The sequence below is a fragment of the Echeneis naucrates genome, chromosome 22 (assembly GCF_900963305.1).
Source record: "Echeneis naucrates chromosome 22, fEcheNa1.1, whole genome shotgun sequence".
In the NCBI taxonomy this organism is placed as follows: domain Eukaryota; kingdom Metazoa; phylum Chordata; class Actinopteri; order Carangiformes; family Echeneidae; genus Echeneis; species Echeneis naucrates.
In genome coordinates this window covers 14,885,274-14,903,454 of record NC_042532.1, presented here as the reverse complement: position 1 = coordinate 14,903,454, position 18,181 = coordinate 14,885,274, and the positions used below count along the sequence as shown (strand labels likewise).

Genomic DNA, 18,181 nt, shown 5'->3' with positions numbered 1-18,181 from the left:
AAGGCATTCCCTTACATTATAAGAATATTACTAAACATGAAAAGGCAAGAACAGGTATTATAGTACATCTAAGTTCCTTGAGAAGAGGAGAGCAGTATCGTTGTATTAACCTCATAAAAAAGGTCAGTGGACTCCCAGAAAAACTTCTGAGATATGTCGATCCACAATGTCTAACTATTACCATACCTACAATTGTTATGTCACGATTTGTTACCAACTGTGAGCCTCAGACGTTTCTCTACGAGCCATAAATCTGAAATAACTTTAACCTCGGATTAAAAATAAAAATCCACACATTTCCAAAATATCAAAAGTAATATAAAAGGAAACAAAAAGAGATAAGTAAACAAGCAATTTATATTTACACTACATACAAGTTACACAACTCATCCTGGCAGTCATTTTTAACTCTTCAGTCATCTCAAAACGCCCCCCCGCCCTCCCCCTGCAAAACATCCGTTGAATTGATAGTCAGTTTGCTGACAGAGCAGTCATCCGTCCCTGTGTTTGTGTGTGCGTGTGTTAATGTGTTTGTGAAACTTGGAAGTCAAGAAGTCCGTCGATGAGCTTTTGAGAGCGTTAGGTGGAGTCTGGCTCCTCCTGGTGGAGGGCCAGTGAAATGACATGAGATGAGGGCGGCAGCACTCAGAGATTATCCCCAGGCTGGTATTGCGGCTCAGTGGCAGTGAAGTAGTCCTCCAAAAAGGCTTGCAGGTACTCAAAGGTGGGCCTCTCCTCTGGGTCTTTCTTCCAGCACTGCACCATCAGCTCGTGAAGGGACGTGGGGCAGTCCTGCGGACACGGCATCCGGTAGCCTCGCTCCACCTGCTCCAGCACCTCACGGTTGTTCATACCTGGAAAGAGGAATCGGCCTGGCGTAAGACATTGTAAAGAGGTTCCTCCTGATCGGCCTGCGTTGGCGTGAATGCTGAATGTGTACAAAGTGGATATTTATCCATTTATTTAATGTTCATTTGAAAACATTTCAAATATCAGAGCATTTATTGCCTACATTAATTAGCATTTACAAGATCACAGCACATGATGAGGAGTCACTTAAGTAACCCCACCCACATGAAGGAGAAGCCTCCAGGTGGATTGTGGGAAATGCTACAGGATCAGCAGCAGAGGAGCCAGCAGTACCAGTTGGGGTGAGTTATAGCACAGGTTGAATGAGAACAGCGTGGCAGCAGACAACGGTTAAAGCATAACCACCATATTGCAAAACAAGCTCTCTGTCTGTCTGCAACTCAAGCTGGATGCTTAAATACAGAAAATATAATGTGAACACAGAATTACTGCACACATTCTCACGGTGAGTTGGGAACATGTCTCTGTATAATGCACAGCGTATTGTACATAATGCAACATACTGCTCTTTTTTTTAAGCATACTGAGCCACATCTAGGGTGTCAGCAGACTGCAGTACTAACACACACACACACACACACACTGCATCAATCAAACCTGAGCAATCAACTGGAACTGAGAAGTTCCAAATCCCGTGAGCCCAGCGCTCTCACCTGGATAGGGCACCCTGCCCTTGGTCACCAGTTCTGTCAGGAGGATGCCAAATGACCAGACGTCTGACTTAATGGTGAATTTCCCGTAAAGAGCTGCCTCAGGAGCAGTCCACTTAATGGGAAACTTTGCACCTGAAAAAAAAGGAAAGGAAATGAAATGACATCAGTGTTGAGTGCAAAGCAATAACCTTTTCTGAAACATGAGGGATATACAGGTCATTGTTCTCAGGGGATTTTTTCTTCATTCTCATTAGTGCAGAGATATGAGGACATGATAACATCCCACTGGGGAGAAAAAAATAAATAAATCGATTATCTTTCTCCATCGCAGTTTGAATTTGGTCCCAGTGGAATAAGCAAACATCTGAAATGGAGTGAAAATGTTGACAGAGTGAGTAACGGAGCCTGGAAGTCCTCCTGGTGTAGTTCACATCTGCCAGTGTGCACTCAGGAGAGCGACATTTGTGTGATGCAGAGTTTCTACAAGTTCAACAGTGACAGACTGATTTTTTACATACAACACGGGCTCCGTCCTCACAGCGGCCTTTTTGTAAATGTGATATTCTGTTGTCCCTATGCCATGGTGTAACCACACGCACTTCTGTTTTCCACTGTCACGGAGAAATACCCCTGCTCATTTGCTGTATTTATTGTGGAAATTGGCAGGCGTGCGTGCATATGTGTCTGTGCATGTTGAAATTATGTCTTGGAATAAATGGAATCAATCTTCTACCAACTTTTTCCTCTGACAGTGAGGTTTTTAAAAGATGCTGCGGTCAGTGACTAACAGGAGACACTACACGGATTAAAGTCAGACAAAAGATTAAGTATGAACAGAAGTTAATCTCCGTTCCAACAACACACTGCAGTAAATAAATACATTTCCAGACTGTGGCCGATGAATTAAGAGCATTTCCTTTGAAACTGTGGCTGCTGCAGCTGTGTCTAGCCTCAAATTTGGTTAAGTGAGGATCTAAACAACAGGGATATAATACCTACAAACACAAGAACAATATTGAGTTTGGTCCTTGAGATGATCATCTTTGGAGGTTATGATTCACTTTGTGATGCTTCAGGGACATTGTGTTGTTTTATTGGCTCTCACTTCAAATGTGTCCTATTTTATCCTCACAAGGTAAAAACGTTTACTGGTGCAGTTCAAAGCCAACAAGCCGTCAAGCAATAACTGGATTTTTTATACACATTTTTATGGATTTACACAGAACTAGTGCAACCCAGTCCAATATGCCTACCTTGTCTTGCTGTGTATTCATTGTCCTCGATGAGCCTGGCCAGACCAAAGTCAGCGATCTTACACACCAGACTGTCCCCGACTAGGATGTTGGCAGAGCGCAAGTCTCTGTGGATGTAGTTCATCCTCTCGATATATGCCATGCCCGCTGCCACCTGGGAAATGGAGTCATACTTTTCCAGTGAATATCACCAAATGTGTATCATTTTAAAAAAAGAGAGTCGCTTAAACGAATAGAATGGAAACCCATAGATTTGCCAGATGTCCCATGTCAGTTGTAGTTACTTATCAACCATCAGGAAGTGATAAATCACAGCCTCAGAGTAAAACAGAGACAGACACTGATCATTCATCTTCTACTGCTAATCCATTTCCGGGTCATATGGGGGGGGGGGGTACAGGGCCAACACAGAGAGAGACAAACACCACTCACAGTCACCAGTTAACCCAAACATGTCGTCTTTGGATGGTGGAAGGAAACCAGAGGAGCCTTTACCTACCATTGGGCTAACTCACTGAAATGGCTGTATTAAAAAGTAACACTTCCCATTTAGATTCCTGATTGTTTTTAGCAGTTTACCTGCGCTGCCATGTCCACTAGATTTGGCAATTTGAGGCCTCGTCCTTCACCGTCCTTAAGGAAATCAAGCAAACTCCCTAAAATAAAAAAGAAAGAAAGGAGCAATAGAAAGTAATAGAGTCTAATAATAATAATAATAATAATAATAATAATAGTTTCATATCGTCCCCAGCTTCTGGGTCTCAGCTATAATTTGGATCAAAATTTAAGCAACATGTTGGAGCATCAATTCTGGGATTCCTGCCACACGAGTGATATTTGGATCAGCTTTTTTATTTGCTTGTTATCGTCGTGGTAACTGAGGCTCTTCATGTTTTTGGGCAAATTTCTCCAGTAAAAAGCACATTTAAATTGAGTTTTCTACATGGCAGTAATATGGATACGGGACTGAGCATCATGCTAGAAAGCAGGACACAAACTGTGTCTACGCAGCTCTAAATTATGTACATACTTTGGGCGTGTGCATGTATGTAATATTTATAGTGTCACTTTAAAACAGCGTCTACCTTTGCTCATGTACTCAGTGACGATATAGATGGGTTCTTCAGACACCACAGCATAGAGCTGCACCAGCTTGTCATGTCGGAGCTTCTTCATGATCTGAGCCTCCTCCAAGAAGGACTCCGGTGACATGGTGCCAGGCTTCAAGGTCTTCACCGCCACTTTAGTGGTGCCATTCCATGTGCCTGAAAAAACAACAACAACAACAACAACAACAAAAAAAGCGATCAAGTTGAGGGGAGCGATTAGGACTTCGTCTGAATTGTACTTTGTATAGTCAGAATCTTTCGAGGGTCTACCTGTTACGCTTAGTTTTTAGAAGCTATGTTTGTTTAAATAAAAGTTGAGCAGTGGAATCAAAGGGCGGCTTCAGCATTAAACTTATGCTTATGTTATGTAACAGGGCAACCATAAAAATACAGTAGTATTTAATCTGGTCTCGAATTTTACTGACCTAAATTTAAACATCATCACATAACAGACATACCAATTATTGGATTTTTCACTGGTCAAAAGGCCCATTCAAATCCTGAATCCAATCAGAAATGGTGGGAAATTGAACAATGTCAATCAGATCAAAGTGGACACTACCATCACGCAGTATTCCCTCCAGCAAAAACTCCAACAAAATAACTGAAATGAAACACTCCCCCTGGGTAACATTAGCTGGGTGTTAGCTCTGAATGATCCAACACATACAATATGTTTTGCAACACTGGTTGCAGCTGTCCAACTCTTTATTTGTGCCAAAAAAAAAAAAAAGGTACACACCCATCCAGACCTCGCCGAACTGGCCATTCCCGAGCCGCTTGATGAGCTGCAGTGACTCTCGCGGAATCTCCCACACGTCTTTGGTTTTGACAGACAGATCTGTCAAACGAGGCATGCCTTTGTGGCACGGCACAATCAGGCGGCAGCACAGCCCTGCAGCCCTGGCTGGATCGAGCATGCAGTTTGAATTTAAAATTGGATTATAAGAGCACTGAGCCATGCAACGTTGCAATTTCAAAAGAGTAAGAATACAGTAGGTGTCATGTCAGGAGTCGTTTCTGTGGAGAGCCTCACCAGAGTAATGCTGTACTAGCTGCTGCAGCGTTTCAAACTGGGCTCTGGTGGTGATGTAATAGCCTCCACTGTCCAGCTTGCGAATCTTATAGTGTTTGACGTGGTCTCCCTTGATGTCATCCCAGTCCTGGATGGAGAGGGAGTAGGCTCCTGGCACAGACAATACACAATAACAAGAAACAAAACACATTCAAGTACAACGGAGGGAAATATTTGATGACACTTCACCATGTGGGTTTTCACAAGGGATTATGAAACATGTCATGTGTGTCAGTTTTTTTTTTTTAATGAGTGTATATATAGCACAATGTGCAAAGGATTGAGGACAATGAATATGGAGCAACTGCATACTGAATGATATATTAGACCGAATTCTAAATTGTGATGTCTGAGGATTTGATTGAAAGGTTTTCTATAAATAAACAAATGTATACATTAAAAATAAAGTGTTCCTCAGTTGTCAGTCACATTTCTGTCTGTGGGCTAAAGATTCAACATGTTAGTATGTTAGATGCAGCTACGTCAGAGTACCTTTGGTTGTTTCACTCTCACGGATTAGGAAAGTGCCTCTGGCATTGCCGTTGGAGAGCAGTTGCCTCTCTGCATCCTTTCGACCTAATTTGCCAAAATACCAGCTGAAAGGGGGAAAAAAAAGAAAAAGATATCAGGCTATGGGCGATAATATTTGTCCTGAACATTTTTCTCAATATTCTTTATTTGGTCTGTATCTGTATGCCACATTTAGCTTTCAAATACGCATAATATGATCTCTGCTGGTGAAGCTGCGGGGTCTCTGAGACTGAAACCTGTGAGCTCCTTATAAAAAGTTTTACTCACTCCTCAGCTTGGATCGAGTCCACCGGAGCTACGTAATTGCTTGGAATGTAGCCAGTTCCACCTGTAGTGAGAGAACGAGCCTCCCACCAGTCTCCCTCGCTGAGGAGAGGAGGACACAGAGCGACGGAGGAGGACGGAGGCAGGTTGGAACAAACACAAGTGACGGATCAAGATGTGCTCATTATGCAGTCAGGCACAAATAAACATTCAAATGTGGCGGACGTGCGGATTTACCTCAACATAAAAACAAACTTCAGAATTATATTTATCTTGCATCCTGTCAATATTTCTATATTGCAACTCTGGAGAAAGGCACATTTTATTTTGATGGCAAATCTGTCAGACTTTAAATGCAACAAACTACATAAGCCAGGTCAGGTCAGTAAGAGATTCAACAACACTTCATTTCAAACCCAGCTTTTTTCGAATGTTCGCGAAAAACTGGAGTAACAACACGACCGCCACCCTAAACAAACATGGTGTCATGCAGATGTTTTCACACTTACGTGCTGTTGAGGATCTGAAACCTCTCCCCCTTTCTGAAGCTGAGGTCATCCTCAGTCCTGGCTTCGTAGTCGTAAAGAGCCACAAACAGAGTCACCCCTGGAGGGAAAACAAAACATTACATGTGGTGTTTGGAGCTGATGGGTATGAATTACATGGATGGAGTATTATTTGGCATTTTCATTGTGGTTGTTTTGTCGTGTAGGTTCATCTGTCTGACACATGGGCTCCATATTATGCAACAGCAAAAAAGATTAACTGCCTTCTTCGTTTATTCTTTATTATTCAGCTGCTTTATTTTAGGAAAATCTAATTCTAACAATTTATGTGATTAATATTTTCTGTATACAAGAACTACAAGGTATTTCTAAAATTGTCATCTTTCCCAAACTTGTAATGGAGCTACGTAATCAATGTTTTTTACTCAACTACTTTATCCAATTATTTAGGGCCTTTCAGCTCAATGTTTTGACTTAATGGCCTGCAACTTTAATAGTTTTGGGTTTTCGCCAGTGATTGAATGATGCCTATTCAATGCCAGATGTCAAGCAGAGACAGTAAGCAGCAGAGTATTTAGCAACAAAAGATACAATGGGGTTGAGGGGTGGGGGGAGCATTGGTGGCTAAAGGCATGAATCAAAATAACTGTTGGTATAGCTTCACATTTAAAAAGATGTTTGATCACTAAGTTTGCTTTCTATATCTATTCTATATACCTGTATTGTCAATACAGCTTCCCTCGTGGCCAAAACAAAAAAAAAAATCAAATAAACAAATCAACAAACAAAAATAAATAAATAAATAATGATTTGGTGCCTGTTAAAAGAACATTCTTGTTTTGCATAGAAATAAAACCAACTGGATTTAGTTTTTAGCCAAACAAGGTCTCTCTAGGTCTGGAATCTGGAACGAATAGTTTCTGCTGCCAAGGTCTAGATTAATCTAGATTACAGGCCAATCAAACTTATCTCATGCGATTTGGAAGAGCATGAGAGTCCCTGTATCTCTCAATAGGCCTGAAACTGTAAAATTACTTCATTTTCTGATTGGATCTGTATTGTCCCTGGACAGGCCGAGCTACCAAGCTGCAAGAGGCCCCTGCTCAGCTCCTTTTCAATGCAGTCACCTCATAAAAACACTTCACAGTGACTACAACTACAAAACTGCATCTTCAGAAGACGTGGAAATCTTCACAGTAAAGTCTGTTGAGGTTTCTGTTCTGCATCCGTCCCAAGTTACCTTGAGAATGTTTATTTATTAATTCATTTATTTATTTGAAATTACGCTGACTATCACAGATATAAATGTTGCTTTGTGCTGCCCTCCTGGAGTAATTTCTTATTCATATACGCTGCTGGTGCTGAGTCCATTGACGCAGAGTGTTTACCTCTGCTGGGATCTACCTTCAGAAACAAACAAACAACAACAACAACAACAAAAAGATGACAAAGCAGGATATCTCGTTAATTTGTCTTTGCACATTGTATGCATCTTTAAAATCTTAAGTGAGAAACTGTGAAGCACATTTTCTCCAGAACACCAGAATCCCCTTTTTTTTTTTTATGATTCAGCACAATGTTTGATCTTTCTGGTTTTCAGATGTGTGTCGCCGAGCACTGGGGATAATTTAGGTCACTCTGTTTTCTATTAACTTTCAGCCAGTGGATGTTCGTCCTGTGCGCAAACCGAAACTCATAAACACCAGAGTGTCCCTGCACACACAGGAGAAGAATCGCACACAAAACACAAATAAAACTAACAAAAATATATATATATATATTATTATTATTATTATTATTATTATTCACAATTTGAAGCGATAACTTCTTACTAAACAAACATACTAGTCAGTCAGCATATTCAGCAGACATCAGCCTTTTATTGAATATTGGAGAAGATCCAGCCAGTGAGTGGTGTTCAGAAACGCTTACAGCATTACTGCTTAGGCTGACAGTTTATTTCCCTTTTAATTGCTTTGTTTGTAACTTGACCCTCATTCAGTGACAGAAACATATTTCAGTAACAATGTCACCTTGTCTTAAAGAAACAGTGTGACATTTTAGGGAATTTGCTTATTTGCTTTCTGGGCAGGCGTTAGATGAGAGAACGCATTGCTGTCTGTTCGGAGACAGTCAAGAAAGGAGATGGTGTGCTTACAGTCATTTCCTGTAACCATCTTGCCCCATAGACAACAAAAATAAATATCGGATCCATTTTTACAAGCCACACGTCTTCCGGTCATTCTGACTTCAAAATAGAGATTGTGGCAAAAGAAATATATATATAAAAAAAAAAAATCATCTTTCTTCAAGGCTTTTCCCACTGAGCTGGTCTAGTTTCTCCACTGCAGCTGTCTCTTTCCAACCACAGAAGTTTAGAGGATCTTGTATGTGGAACCATGAATTAGAAGTTTGAAGTGGAAAAGTATTTCTTTCTATATATATATCTGCATATATACATACACAATTTCTTTTCTCAGTAATACCATTACTGTTGTTGTCATTTGAATTCTTGGAGGGCAAACAAAGTGTAATTGGACTGACACACACTTGTCACGTGATTATCTCCGTTCTGGGGCGTCTGAAGCTGCTTAAATGCAGTAAAATGTGCAGCAACCCCGTTGGTTAATAAACAAAGGATCTGCTGCTTCACCTCACCTGTTCCTCCACGGGAACGAAGCGTCCCAGACTGCGAGGAGGTGTGGACTCCTCCGAACACGGTCACCCCCTGTGTGGCGGCGCTGTGGAAGTTGTTGTAGTTGGGGATGGTGGTGACCCCAAAGCTTGGGTAGTGCTGCGGCGTGGGGTCGGAGCCATAGCGGTATCCCGAGTTGTGGGAGAGGCTGGTCTCCCGGTCATCAGTGAGTTTTGCTGCTTCTTTATCCTTACATTGGACACAGCCCATTCTCTACTCTCTGTGGGTGGAGGGGGGGAGGCAAAGATGGAATTAATACGCAGGTAAAGTAATAGCTCAAAAGCCGTCTCCGTTGGGGGAAATTATGATTCAATATTCCATTATTTCAAAGCTTCCTCTGAGAGATACAAAGCCTTGCGAAAAATCTTTCAATTAGGCTGAAATTAAACACGCTACTTTAAAGCCCATTACTAATTAAAGAGAGGAACATGGTGTGAGAGAACTGCAGTGTACGGCTAATGTGATCAGTGATGTAAATATGTGTTCACACTGATGTTCATTCGAGGTACTTTGTGCTGACAGGATCCAGTTTAACTTTAACTGCACTACTTCTCATGGTTTACGTTTCCATCTTACTGCAAGACCACACTTTACACCCGGCAATTACCAGTTGGTATGCACTTTATTCTTTTTTTTTTCTGTGCTTTACGAGGAGCAACACACCCATCCATACATTCACAGCACACAAACCCCGAGCAGCCGAAAGCTCTTTGGCTTTACACAGTTTCATGAGAGGGACTGATGGAGTGTTTTGGCCTCACTAAAGCAAAGTTAAACTAGTTTGTGTAATGAGTCAGACAGTCTGCTTTCCCAATTAAGAACAGACGTTCTATCGTTATTTTGGCTCACCGTACCCCCGCCCCCTCCACCCACTGCCCCCTTTAAGCCCTGGAAGCCCATGAAGCTGGTACCACACGGCTGGGAGGAGACTACTGACAGCACTGTTGCCTTTCATCAGCATTACTGGCCAGCTGACTTCGGAAACAGCTAATTGGAAACACACTTGTTTGCAGTGGAACGTGGAGGGGACGTGGAGCTCGAGGCGAACACTGATGCTGCTGCCTTTTTGGGAAAAATGTGCTGGCTTGGTGAACACACAGGTGGCACCTCTTCTCTGTCATTCATTTGTAAAGAGGAATGATCACAAATGTGTTTGCCAACGAAATAAACATTAGGTTAAGGATAAGTGGAATAATTCATGCACAATATATGAAAATATCGATCTACATCATCTGGAGATTTGCTGTCAGCCAGAAGATAGGAGTGTCTACGTCTGATTTTGAGCTGAAACAATTAGTCAGCTATTGAAAATGAACTGTTTTGATTGTCAATTACTATTTTAAGTCAGTTTGGAGGCAAAAATTTACTGCTTCCAGCTTTGTGAATTTGAGTGCTTTCTAGTTTTATTGGCCTGCTTTATTACTAAAATGAATAGTAAAGATATTCGGGCAGGACATTTTTAGAAGTTACTGGAGAAAAGAAATTATTTTTTGCTATACTTTTATAAAACCAGAAAATAAATGAAGAAAGCAACTGCTAGACAAAATGAAAATAATAATAGTTACAGCCCTAAACAGAGTCAGAGGTATGTTTTGAAGGACTACAGAGCTTAATGGTAACAAGAAAAAGCTACAGTTTATGATGGAACTCCTTCAGGCCCGTTTTTAACATTTACACAAAAGACGGTGATCACATCAGAGAAAAAGTGTAAACAGATGTGTCACTTGCTGCACACGAACATACACCAAACCAAGTATGGTGTGTAGTTTACAGCAAAAAAATGCATTCAAATAACAACTCATTTATGAGCCGGGGGTAAATATCCCTTCTCAGGGACTGCACCATTCCTCTGGATGGTAATAATATTGTGACACCGGTTCTTTGTCTGCTCCTTTGCTAATGGCTGAGTAACATTTTGTGTTTCTTTATTCTGGGAGAATTGCAGTCTTTAAACATAGCATAGACTGAGCAGAAGAAGGAAAGAACAGAATGCAGACTATTTGTAAAACGGCACTGGTTTCAGGTCCGAACATCTGCTTCACGTTATCATCATCTTATCAATGTTGCCTTTGAGATATCAGTGTCACCAGACTATAAATGATCCAACAGTTGCGACTGATGGAGAGTCCAAGTAAAAGCCACTAATAACATTGAGGGTGATATGGAATCTAAGTGATACAATATATTCCCACCAAGTACAGGATTCACACTTAACTAACAAGAAGATGGGAGCCGCTGCAGCAAGATGGAGAGCACTGTGATTCATTACTGCCAATAAAACCACATAAAAGACCCCAAAGAAAAAAAAAAAAAAACAGGCCTAGCAGTAGCATTACAGTGTAAATCCTGACCAAAGCTCCGACTGAAAGACGAGAATGACGAAGACTGCTGCTGCTTCTCGAGATAATCTTCCTTGACATTTATATTTACATCTCACATCATCTGGTATTTACAGCCACCTCCTCCATAGCAGGTATATATCTACCACAAAAATCCGTCATGAAACACATTTTTAGCTACCAATTTCTATTTAGAGGGGGGAAAAAACCTACCAAAACTTTGAAAACATTAGAAATGTGACAGCTAAGAGTTTGTCTCTCCATGATATGCTTTTAACTTGTTGACTGCCAAAATTAAAGAAATAACACAGATTCACTGTTTCCATCATAAAATGTTAGGGTTTGCTGTTTATCCCTGTTGGTTAGACGAAGTAAACAACTTAAAAGACATCACTATGTGATAGGCTGTCAAGCTAATTTGTATTGAAAAATGTCTATATCTATGACAAAACATCTATGCACAAAGGGCTGCCATGCATGAGGTTGTTTCTGATTTCTGGTGGATTTTCTCTTTTACTGCATAGATTGAAATAGCACTGCCTCCACTCCTGGAGGGATCAGACTAAATGAGGGGAGATCTCAGGTCGTCGAGCTGCCTGTGGGCATTATAAAAAAATAAAAATAAATAAATAAATAAATAAATCTTCCTACTTTTGCAAGAAAGTAAAAAGGCTGGGGACTGACACAGCACGCCTCGAACACACCTGTATGTATCTGCTGCGTGGAATCTAGGCCATCGTGTTTTGTTTACATACACGTTTCCTTTGTGGCACAGTGTTCACTTCGTAATCATTTGCATATTAATCATGTCTGAGCTCAGGTTGTGTTGTGACTGAAGCTGCTGCATAGGTGCGACGAAAATCCGCCATCTTTAGAGATAAAATATATCTCAAATGCACTGGACAGCAACAGGCAGCTTTCTCATTTTCATCACAGTACAGTGTAACACAAATATGAGCTTCGCAGGCATTATTCTCTGGTTTTCAGATCCAAGGGGACAACTATTGTCTGTTATTGAATTATATGCATGATTCAACACTATGGATTTTATCAAAATGTCAGGACAAGGCACGGCAACATAATGATGCGAGGTGGGTGTTATCATTGCATTTCATAATTTCAGACACATGATAGTCTGCTCTGTCCCTACTAACCTGCGAAAATCTCCCTCCCCTCTTGAAAAAAGAAAAAAGGAAATGATGGCATCACAGCCATGGGGCTAGTTCCTTTCCACAACACTGCCTGGTTATCACATGACCACCTCATCACGCTATCTTCAGGCCAAATGGACATCAAACCTCCGAGAGGACCACTGTCGTGATTAGGAAGGTCAGCAGGGACAGGATGGTAGCTACATAATGTGTCGTAACAGCACAAGGCAGAGACAAGGCACACACAAACCTCTTCATCTTGATTGACACAAGATGCAGTCGAAATTTGGCTTTGATGTCGGGCCAAATCTGTTGGATAGTATTTGTCAACGCTGCGGCAGGATTCAGGAAGTGAGGAACGGAGCGAGACGAAAGAAGCCCATATTAACTGAACAAAGTAACAGGACAGGGTTAGTGCTACTACATTAGTCACATCTGTCGGGCTCAACTGGAAATTAATTTACTGAAATGAACGCTTTTAGGCTGACGCTCAATGGCCACAAGTGTTAATCATCTATATTAACACACACACACACACACACACACACACACACACACGAAGCATAATGAGATACTCGACCATTTATAGTGAAGCTGCAAGATCAATATAGTAAATTAAAAGCACAGACATGCCAGGGTCACATAACGTAACTGATGGATTAAACATCAGATAGTCAGTCAGTCGGGCTGGAGAAACAGACATTTATGCAGTCTGATGTTAGACATATCTGAATGTGTATGAAGTCAGTGAAAACACTGGTTTTAATGAGGCCTGTGAAGTTACACCACTGGCCTAATTAATTCTGCACATACACAAATGGTATAAAATAGACAGCATTGGGTTCATGCTATTTAATATTTAAATATTTCACTTAATTTCTTCTTCTGTTTCTCCTTTTTTTTTTTTAAATAGCTGTCTGATGACATGATGAAAACAACAGAAATTTTAATTGTGGATAAAACTGCAAGTTGCTCTGTCTTCCAAAATAGTTCAATTAATTATTTGGCCTATGAAATACTCAAAAAGTATACAACAAAAAAAAAAAAGATCAATTTAATTTGCCGTAGATTAAAGTGATTTCTTTAACTGTCTTGTCTTATTTATCGGTCCAAAAAGTAACTGTGTTAAAATTTACTTAATCAATGAAAAAGGAAAAACAGACAATCCTCACATTCAAGAATGCAAAACCAGAGATTAAAGTTGCTGTTACATTTTCCATCAATGGACTTCATTAATAGGCTAATTGCTGCTCTAATGGGGACACGCTAAGTGACTGGTAATCAGCTGGCCTGATGTTATTTCTATTCTTAGTAGAAGTGATGCAGAAATTGTAAAAATCGAAATAAAAGAGAAAGTGGCCAGTTTGAACCTTTGAAATTTGGCTAATTAACTGAAACAGCAGTCAACTGGTTATTACAACAAAGAACACTGCCATTATTTGACCCCGAGTGAACTTTCAAACCACTTCCGAATACAATCATTTTACAATTCAAGACAAGACAGTTCTGTTTAATTTGGAGTGTGGGTCCCTTTGCACTCAGGTCATTGACATGCATCAATACAAGGTCAGACCGCCCACAACCATCCCACTGAAGTCACATTTCAACTGACCTTATTCAAATGAAAAACACAAACTTCTTGTACATTATCAAAGAAATGACTCAATGAAGTGAATTTTCTGTTGCCTGCCATTTGAAAGCGTATAAAACTCCCTGCAGTGTCGACTGGATTTGGTACAGTTCTGCCAATCTCCCCCTTATGGCTCCCATTCTCCAAATAGTTACAATATTTGCTTGTGTCGGACAACCGAGTTCATTCAGTGTATCAACAACAAGACAATGGCCACATTTCACTCGGCTACAAGATTATCTGCACAATGAAATACAGTGTTTAAGCTTTCAAAGCATTCTTCACGTACTGAATGACCACAGTTCGTTATAAAAACCCACAGCTGAGCTTCATACAGTATGTATGTGTGGGTTTAAGCCTCGCTGTGCTTCAATGTCACAATGTTCGCAGTTGAGTATGTTGAGTCATGTTGTTAAATCACTGAGCCCATTGTAAACAGCCAGCGAGATTTGTGCCTCGTACATGGAAACCTGAACTAACTTTTCCTTTTGCGTTCTTTATTTTCAAGAAATGGCTCCTCGCTGCTTTAGCCTGTCAGTTTGTAGTTTGGGGGGGGGGGGGGGGGTTAAATGATTCTTTCCAAATCTTTTGCCAGGGGAGGGCAACGGTCAACTTAAGAACCCATTGGAAATGATGATGTTGTGGGCCTACAGCAATGTAGGCTAGCAGATTCCTGCTGAAAGTGAATAACACTTGGGTTGATGGAAAGTGCAAACGGAGCCACAAGCCACATGGTGCATAAGTGCTGGTTAATGGATCAGCTGACAGAAAATGTAATAAAAATAAGAATAAAAAAAAACTTTTAAGAATGTTTGTCATTTTAAAGTGGAAAAAAAAGTGTCAAAAGTGAGCTTTTACTGCATTTCTCCTTTTTATGACATGAACTACACAAAACAAGACCTCAGAATATCTCAACTTGGACGTTGGAAACTGAGAAGGAGAGTTTAAGACAATTTATGGCTCAAAGGTTTAGTCAATTAGTGAAGAAAATAATTGGCAAATTGAGCCTTGAAGAAAACAGGTTTTCACAGACCGTTAATCTATAGATTATTATTGCAATTGATCATTTAATCCATAAAAACTACAAAACAAACCCATCACTATTTCACTCCGAATCCCAAAGATAACCAGTTTACAATGTTGCGGCAACACAAAGCAGTAAAACATCACAACAGAGAAGTTGAAGCAATCGAATGAAAGACAACCATCACTATTAGCTTTTGCCAAATGACAAATCTATTATTTGACCAATCACTAAATGAATGTTATCAGTTACGGGCCTTGCTATTTGTGTAGCATTTGCCCACCGACCCAAAACCAAGCACGCAAACAGATCTCTTGTAAATCAGTACATCTTGTGTTGGCTTTAATAACAGACGAACCCATTTACCGGGCTAAACATTACAATGTTCTGGTGACATTTCACGGGAACATGAAGTCTTGAACTCATAAGTGGACTCTTATGTGTAAAGGAGTGGTGGGTGCCTGAGTATGTGTGTGCGTGTGTGCGTGTGTGTGGTGGGGGAGCCATGAAACATAATGTCCAAGTCCTTTCATTCAAATTTGATGGATAACACGCAAACTATTATGTAGCCATTCATGGAGCAGTGACAGACTGAAAGTGGAGGGCTGCAGGGTGCTGTGTTTATTTCTAAAGCAACACACAAACTACTGTGCAACTTATTGCACACATACACACAACTGTGGTTAGCTCCCAGCTACACACACACACACACACACACCATCCCCTGTGTTTGCCTACAAGATGGATGGCTGCTCCCCCAGACACATCAGATAACCCGATTATGGCAGCCTTAATTTGATAGTTATCAGCGTGGCAATGCAATTAGCTCAAAGCCCATGACAATTATTATTTTAGTTTTTTTTTTTTTTTCTGGGGGGGGGGGGGCTCAACAGGAGGCTGTCTGCGGGGCCGTCGTGGCGTTTATTCGGTGCGTGCATGGCCTCAGTGGTCAGCTCTGTTCTGCAGAGCGTCCATCCCTGCTGCTGCTGCTGCTGCTGCTGCTGCAGCAACACACAGACCCCCCTCTCCAGAATCACAGCACTGCAAAACATCACCCACAATTACGAGCCCATCACCGCTCTCTGCCTGCGTTTTAACCCCCCCTCCCCTCCTCCTCCTTCCTTCCCCAGAGTCTGGCGACAAAGTCATCCGTAAACAAGACGCAGCTTCATGTGCAGGATATGCGGAGTGAATCCTGGCCTGAACCGACAGCCTGTTATTTATCCGCCGGGATGGATTCATCTCGCAATCCTCAGCGCAAAACAGGGGACAAGGCGGGTGCACCAATTGAAATTCAACACTGGATTGGGGGGGGGGGGGTGATGGTGGTGGTGAGGGGGGGGGGGTTGGAAGCGCACTTACCGCAGAAAAAATCAGATTAATCCATCGGCGTTTCCAGAGAGGCTTTCGTGGCGAATCTGGCGGAGATGTTTGTACTTTGTGTCAGTGTTTGGTCTTCGCACGGAGGCAGAAGAGCGATGGGAGAGCCGTCCCTGCTGCCGACTCAAGAAGTCCTGTCGCCGCCGTGCGTACAGATGACGACGACGGCGGCCGACCGCAGGCTGGCGACAATAACAAGCAGTGTTCCGGGGGAGCCCTTCAGAATAAAACCAAGCTGATTATTCTTCAGCGAAAAGCTATTTCAGCAGCAAATAAAAACGTGTAACAGATTACACAGTGTGTGTGTGTTTATATAGTTTCAACCCTTTTTTATTTGAGCCTTTCATTTTCATCCCATAATTTATTTTGTGTTAATGCTCCTTTTTTTTTGGTCTCTTTTTATTTCTCCTTTTAAAACAGCCGGACTTCATATGAATTAAGTCCATCGTAGTTTCTTTTTTTCTTTACCTCAGTTTTAATGTAAGGTGATGCATATGAATAAAAGTGTGATTTCAATACATCCAAAAAGCCTTCACGCTTAAAAGAATTAAAAGAAACAACATTTGGGATTTTATTTTGAACTGTAGAAAAGAAATTCCGGTCTTTCCACGGGAGTCTTGACGCAGCTGTTGTTGCGTACGGATGAAGCGGATCCACATCGACCAAAAGGTTTGACTGACAGCTTTTACAGCCAACCAGAAATTACAATATGTAGTAGGACGCCCACTCGTCTCTGGAGTGATTGAAAAACAAGGCAAGGTGGGGAAAACTAGCTGTTTTCGTTCAAGTCAATTAGAGCTCACTGTTGTTTTTATTTCCACCCTAAATAAACAGAGCAAGTAATTAGAATTTAATTGGAAATTAAATTTGAGCCAGGACAAAACCCAAACGTTTGGTTCTTGTCTTTGTATTATCTTACTGTGTTTAACAATCCCCCCATTCAGGTCTGAGCACGGAAGGCTTTCTTCCAGCTAAAATCAACAGCAGGTGCTTTCCCTTTTTGCCTGGAGGCCTGTTCATAAGTGAAATCACCTGCTGGTGGATTAAAAACTGCAGACACACTTTGCCAGACATATGAGCAGTTTAATTTTTTTTTTTTTACATCCCATAATGTTTACCAAGCAGCTGAAACTGGAAAACCCAAACACTGAAGGGGAATTCTGAAGAAATGAAGAAACCAACCCTGAGCCAGATTAGTTTGGGTATTTTAGAGGAGCTGTAATGTGTAAAGGAATCATGACCTCTGACCTCCGTTCTCTTGATATTCCTCTTGGTGTTTGTGTGTTACTGCTGCCTGTGTGATTTTAAGGACAACAAAACATTGGAAATCACACTCAGTTATATGGATGATTTAATTTGACCATTACGTATGTTTGAAAGATGCTTTGCCCAGAAAATGTTTAATATTTCCCAAACCTGAACCCCACACTGGATTTTTTTATATCTTGATCTAAATATCCAGACAGTTTCAAATTGAAATTTCTTGGTAAAATGATATCACATTCCATTATATTACATATATCATACTATATGACTCTTTGCTAAAAAAAAGAGAAATTTGTGTTCAATTGAAAAGAAAAATAATTCAGAAAATTGCTCTGCAGCATTTTCTGGATGGGCTCATTAACACACACAGAGACACACCCACCGGTACCTGCACACACACTTCACTCAGGATACTGACAAAGAGTGCATCATTGT

The 18,181-nt window shown here is 41.0% G+C and overlaps 1 protein-coding gene across 1 annotated transcript; it reads right to left on the bottom strand.

The window, feature by feature from the left end:
• Positions 1-451: 451 nt before the first annotated feature.
• fyna (FYN proto-oncogene, Src family tyrosine kinase a) lies at positions 452-16,634 on the bottom strand. Its single transcript, XM_029494666.1, has 12 exons — positions 16,463-16,634; positions 8,920-9,176; positions 6,265-6,361; positions 5,759-5,857; positions 5,453-5,556; positions 4,922-5,071; positions 4,628-4,792; positions 3,862-4,041; positions 3,356-3,432; positions 2,777-2,930; positions 1,524-1,655; positions 452-854 (listed from the first exon to the last, which is right to left on the bottom strand). Exons 2-12 carry the CDS (start codon positions 9,164-9,166, stop codon positions 646-648), a joined length of 1,614 nt encoding a protein of 537 aa, XP_029350526.1. The 5' UTR covers positions 9,167-9,176; positions 16,463-16,634; the 3' UTR covers positions 452-645.
• Positions 16,635-18,181: the final 1,547 nt, after the last annotated feature.

Bases quoted from the DNA above. Each gene is read 5' to 3' on its own strand.
- fyna (XM_029494666.1), bottom strand. From the start codon at position 9,166: ATGGGCTGTGTCCAATGTAAGGATAAAGAAGCAGCAAAACTCACTGAT. The intron at 5,858-6,264 runs GTAAGTGTGAAA...TCCTCTCCTCAG, and splicing joins TTTCAGATCCTCAACAGCAC to CGAGGGAGACTGGTGGGAGG. The intron at 855-1,523 runs GTGAGAGCGCTG...TCCTCTTTCCAG, and splicing joins GGGCAGGGTGCCCTATCCAG to GTATGAACAACCGTGAGGTG.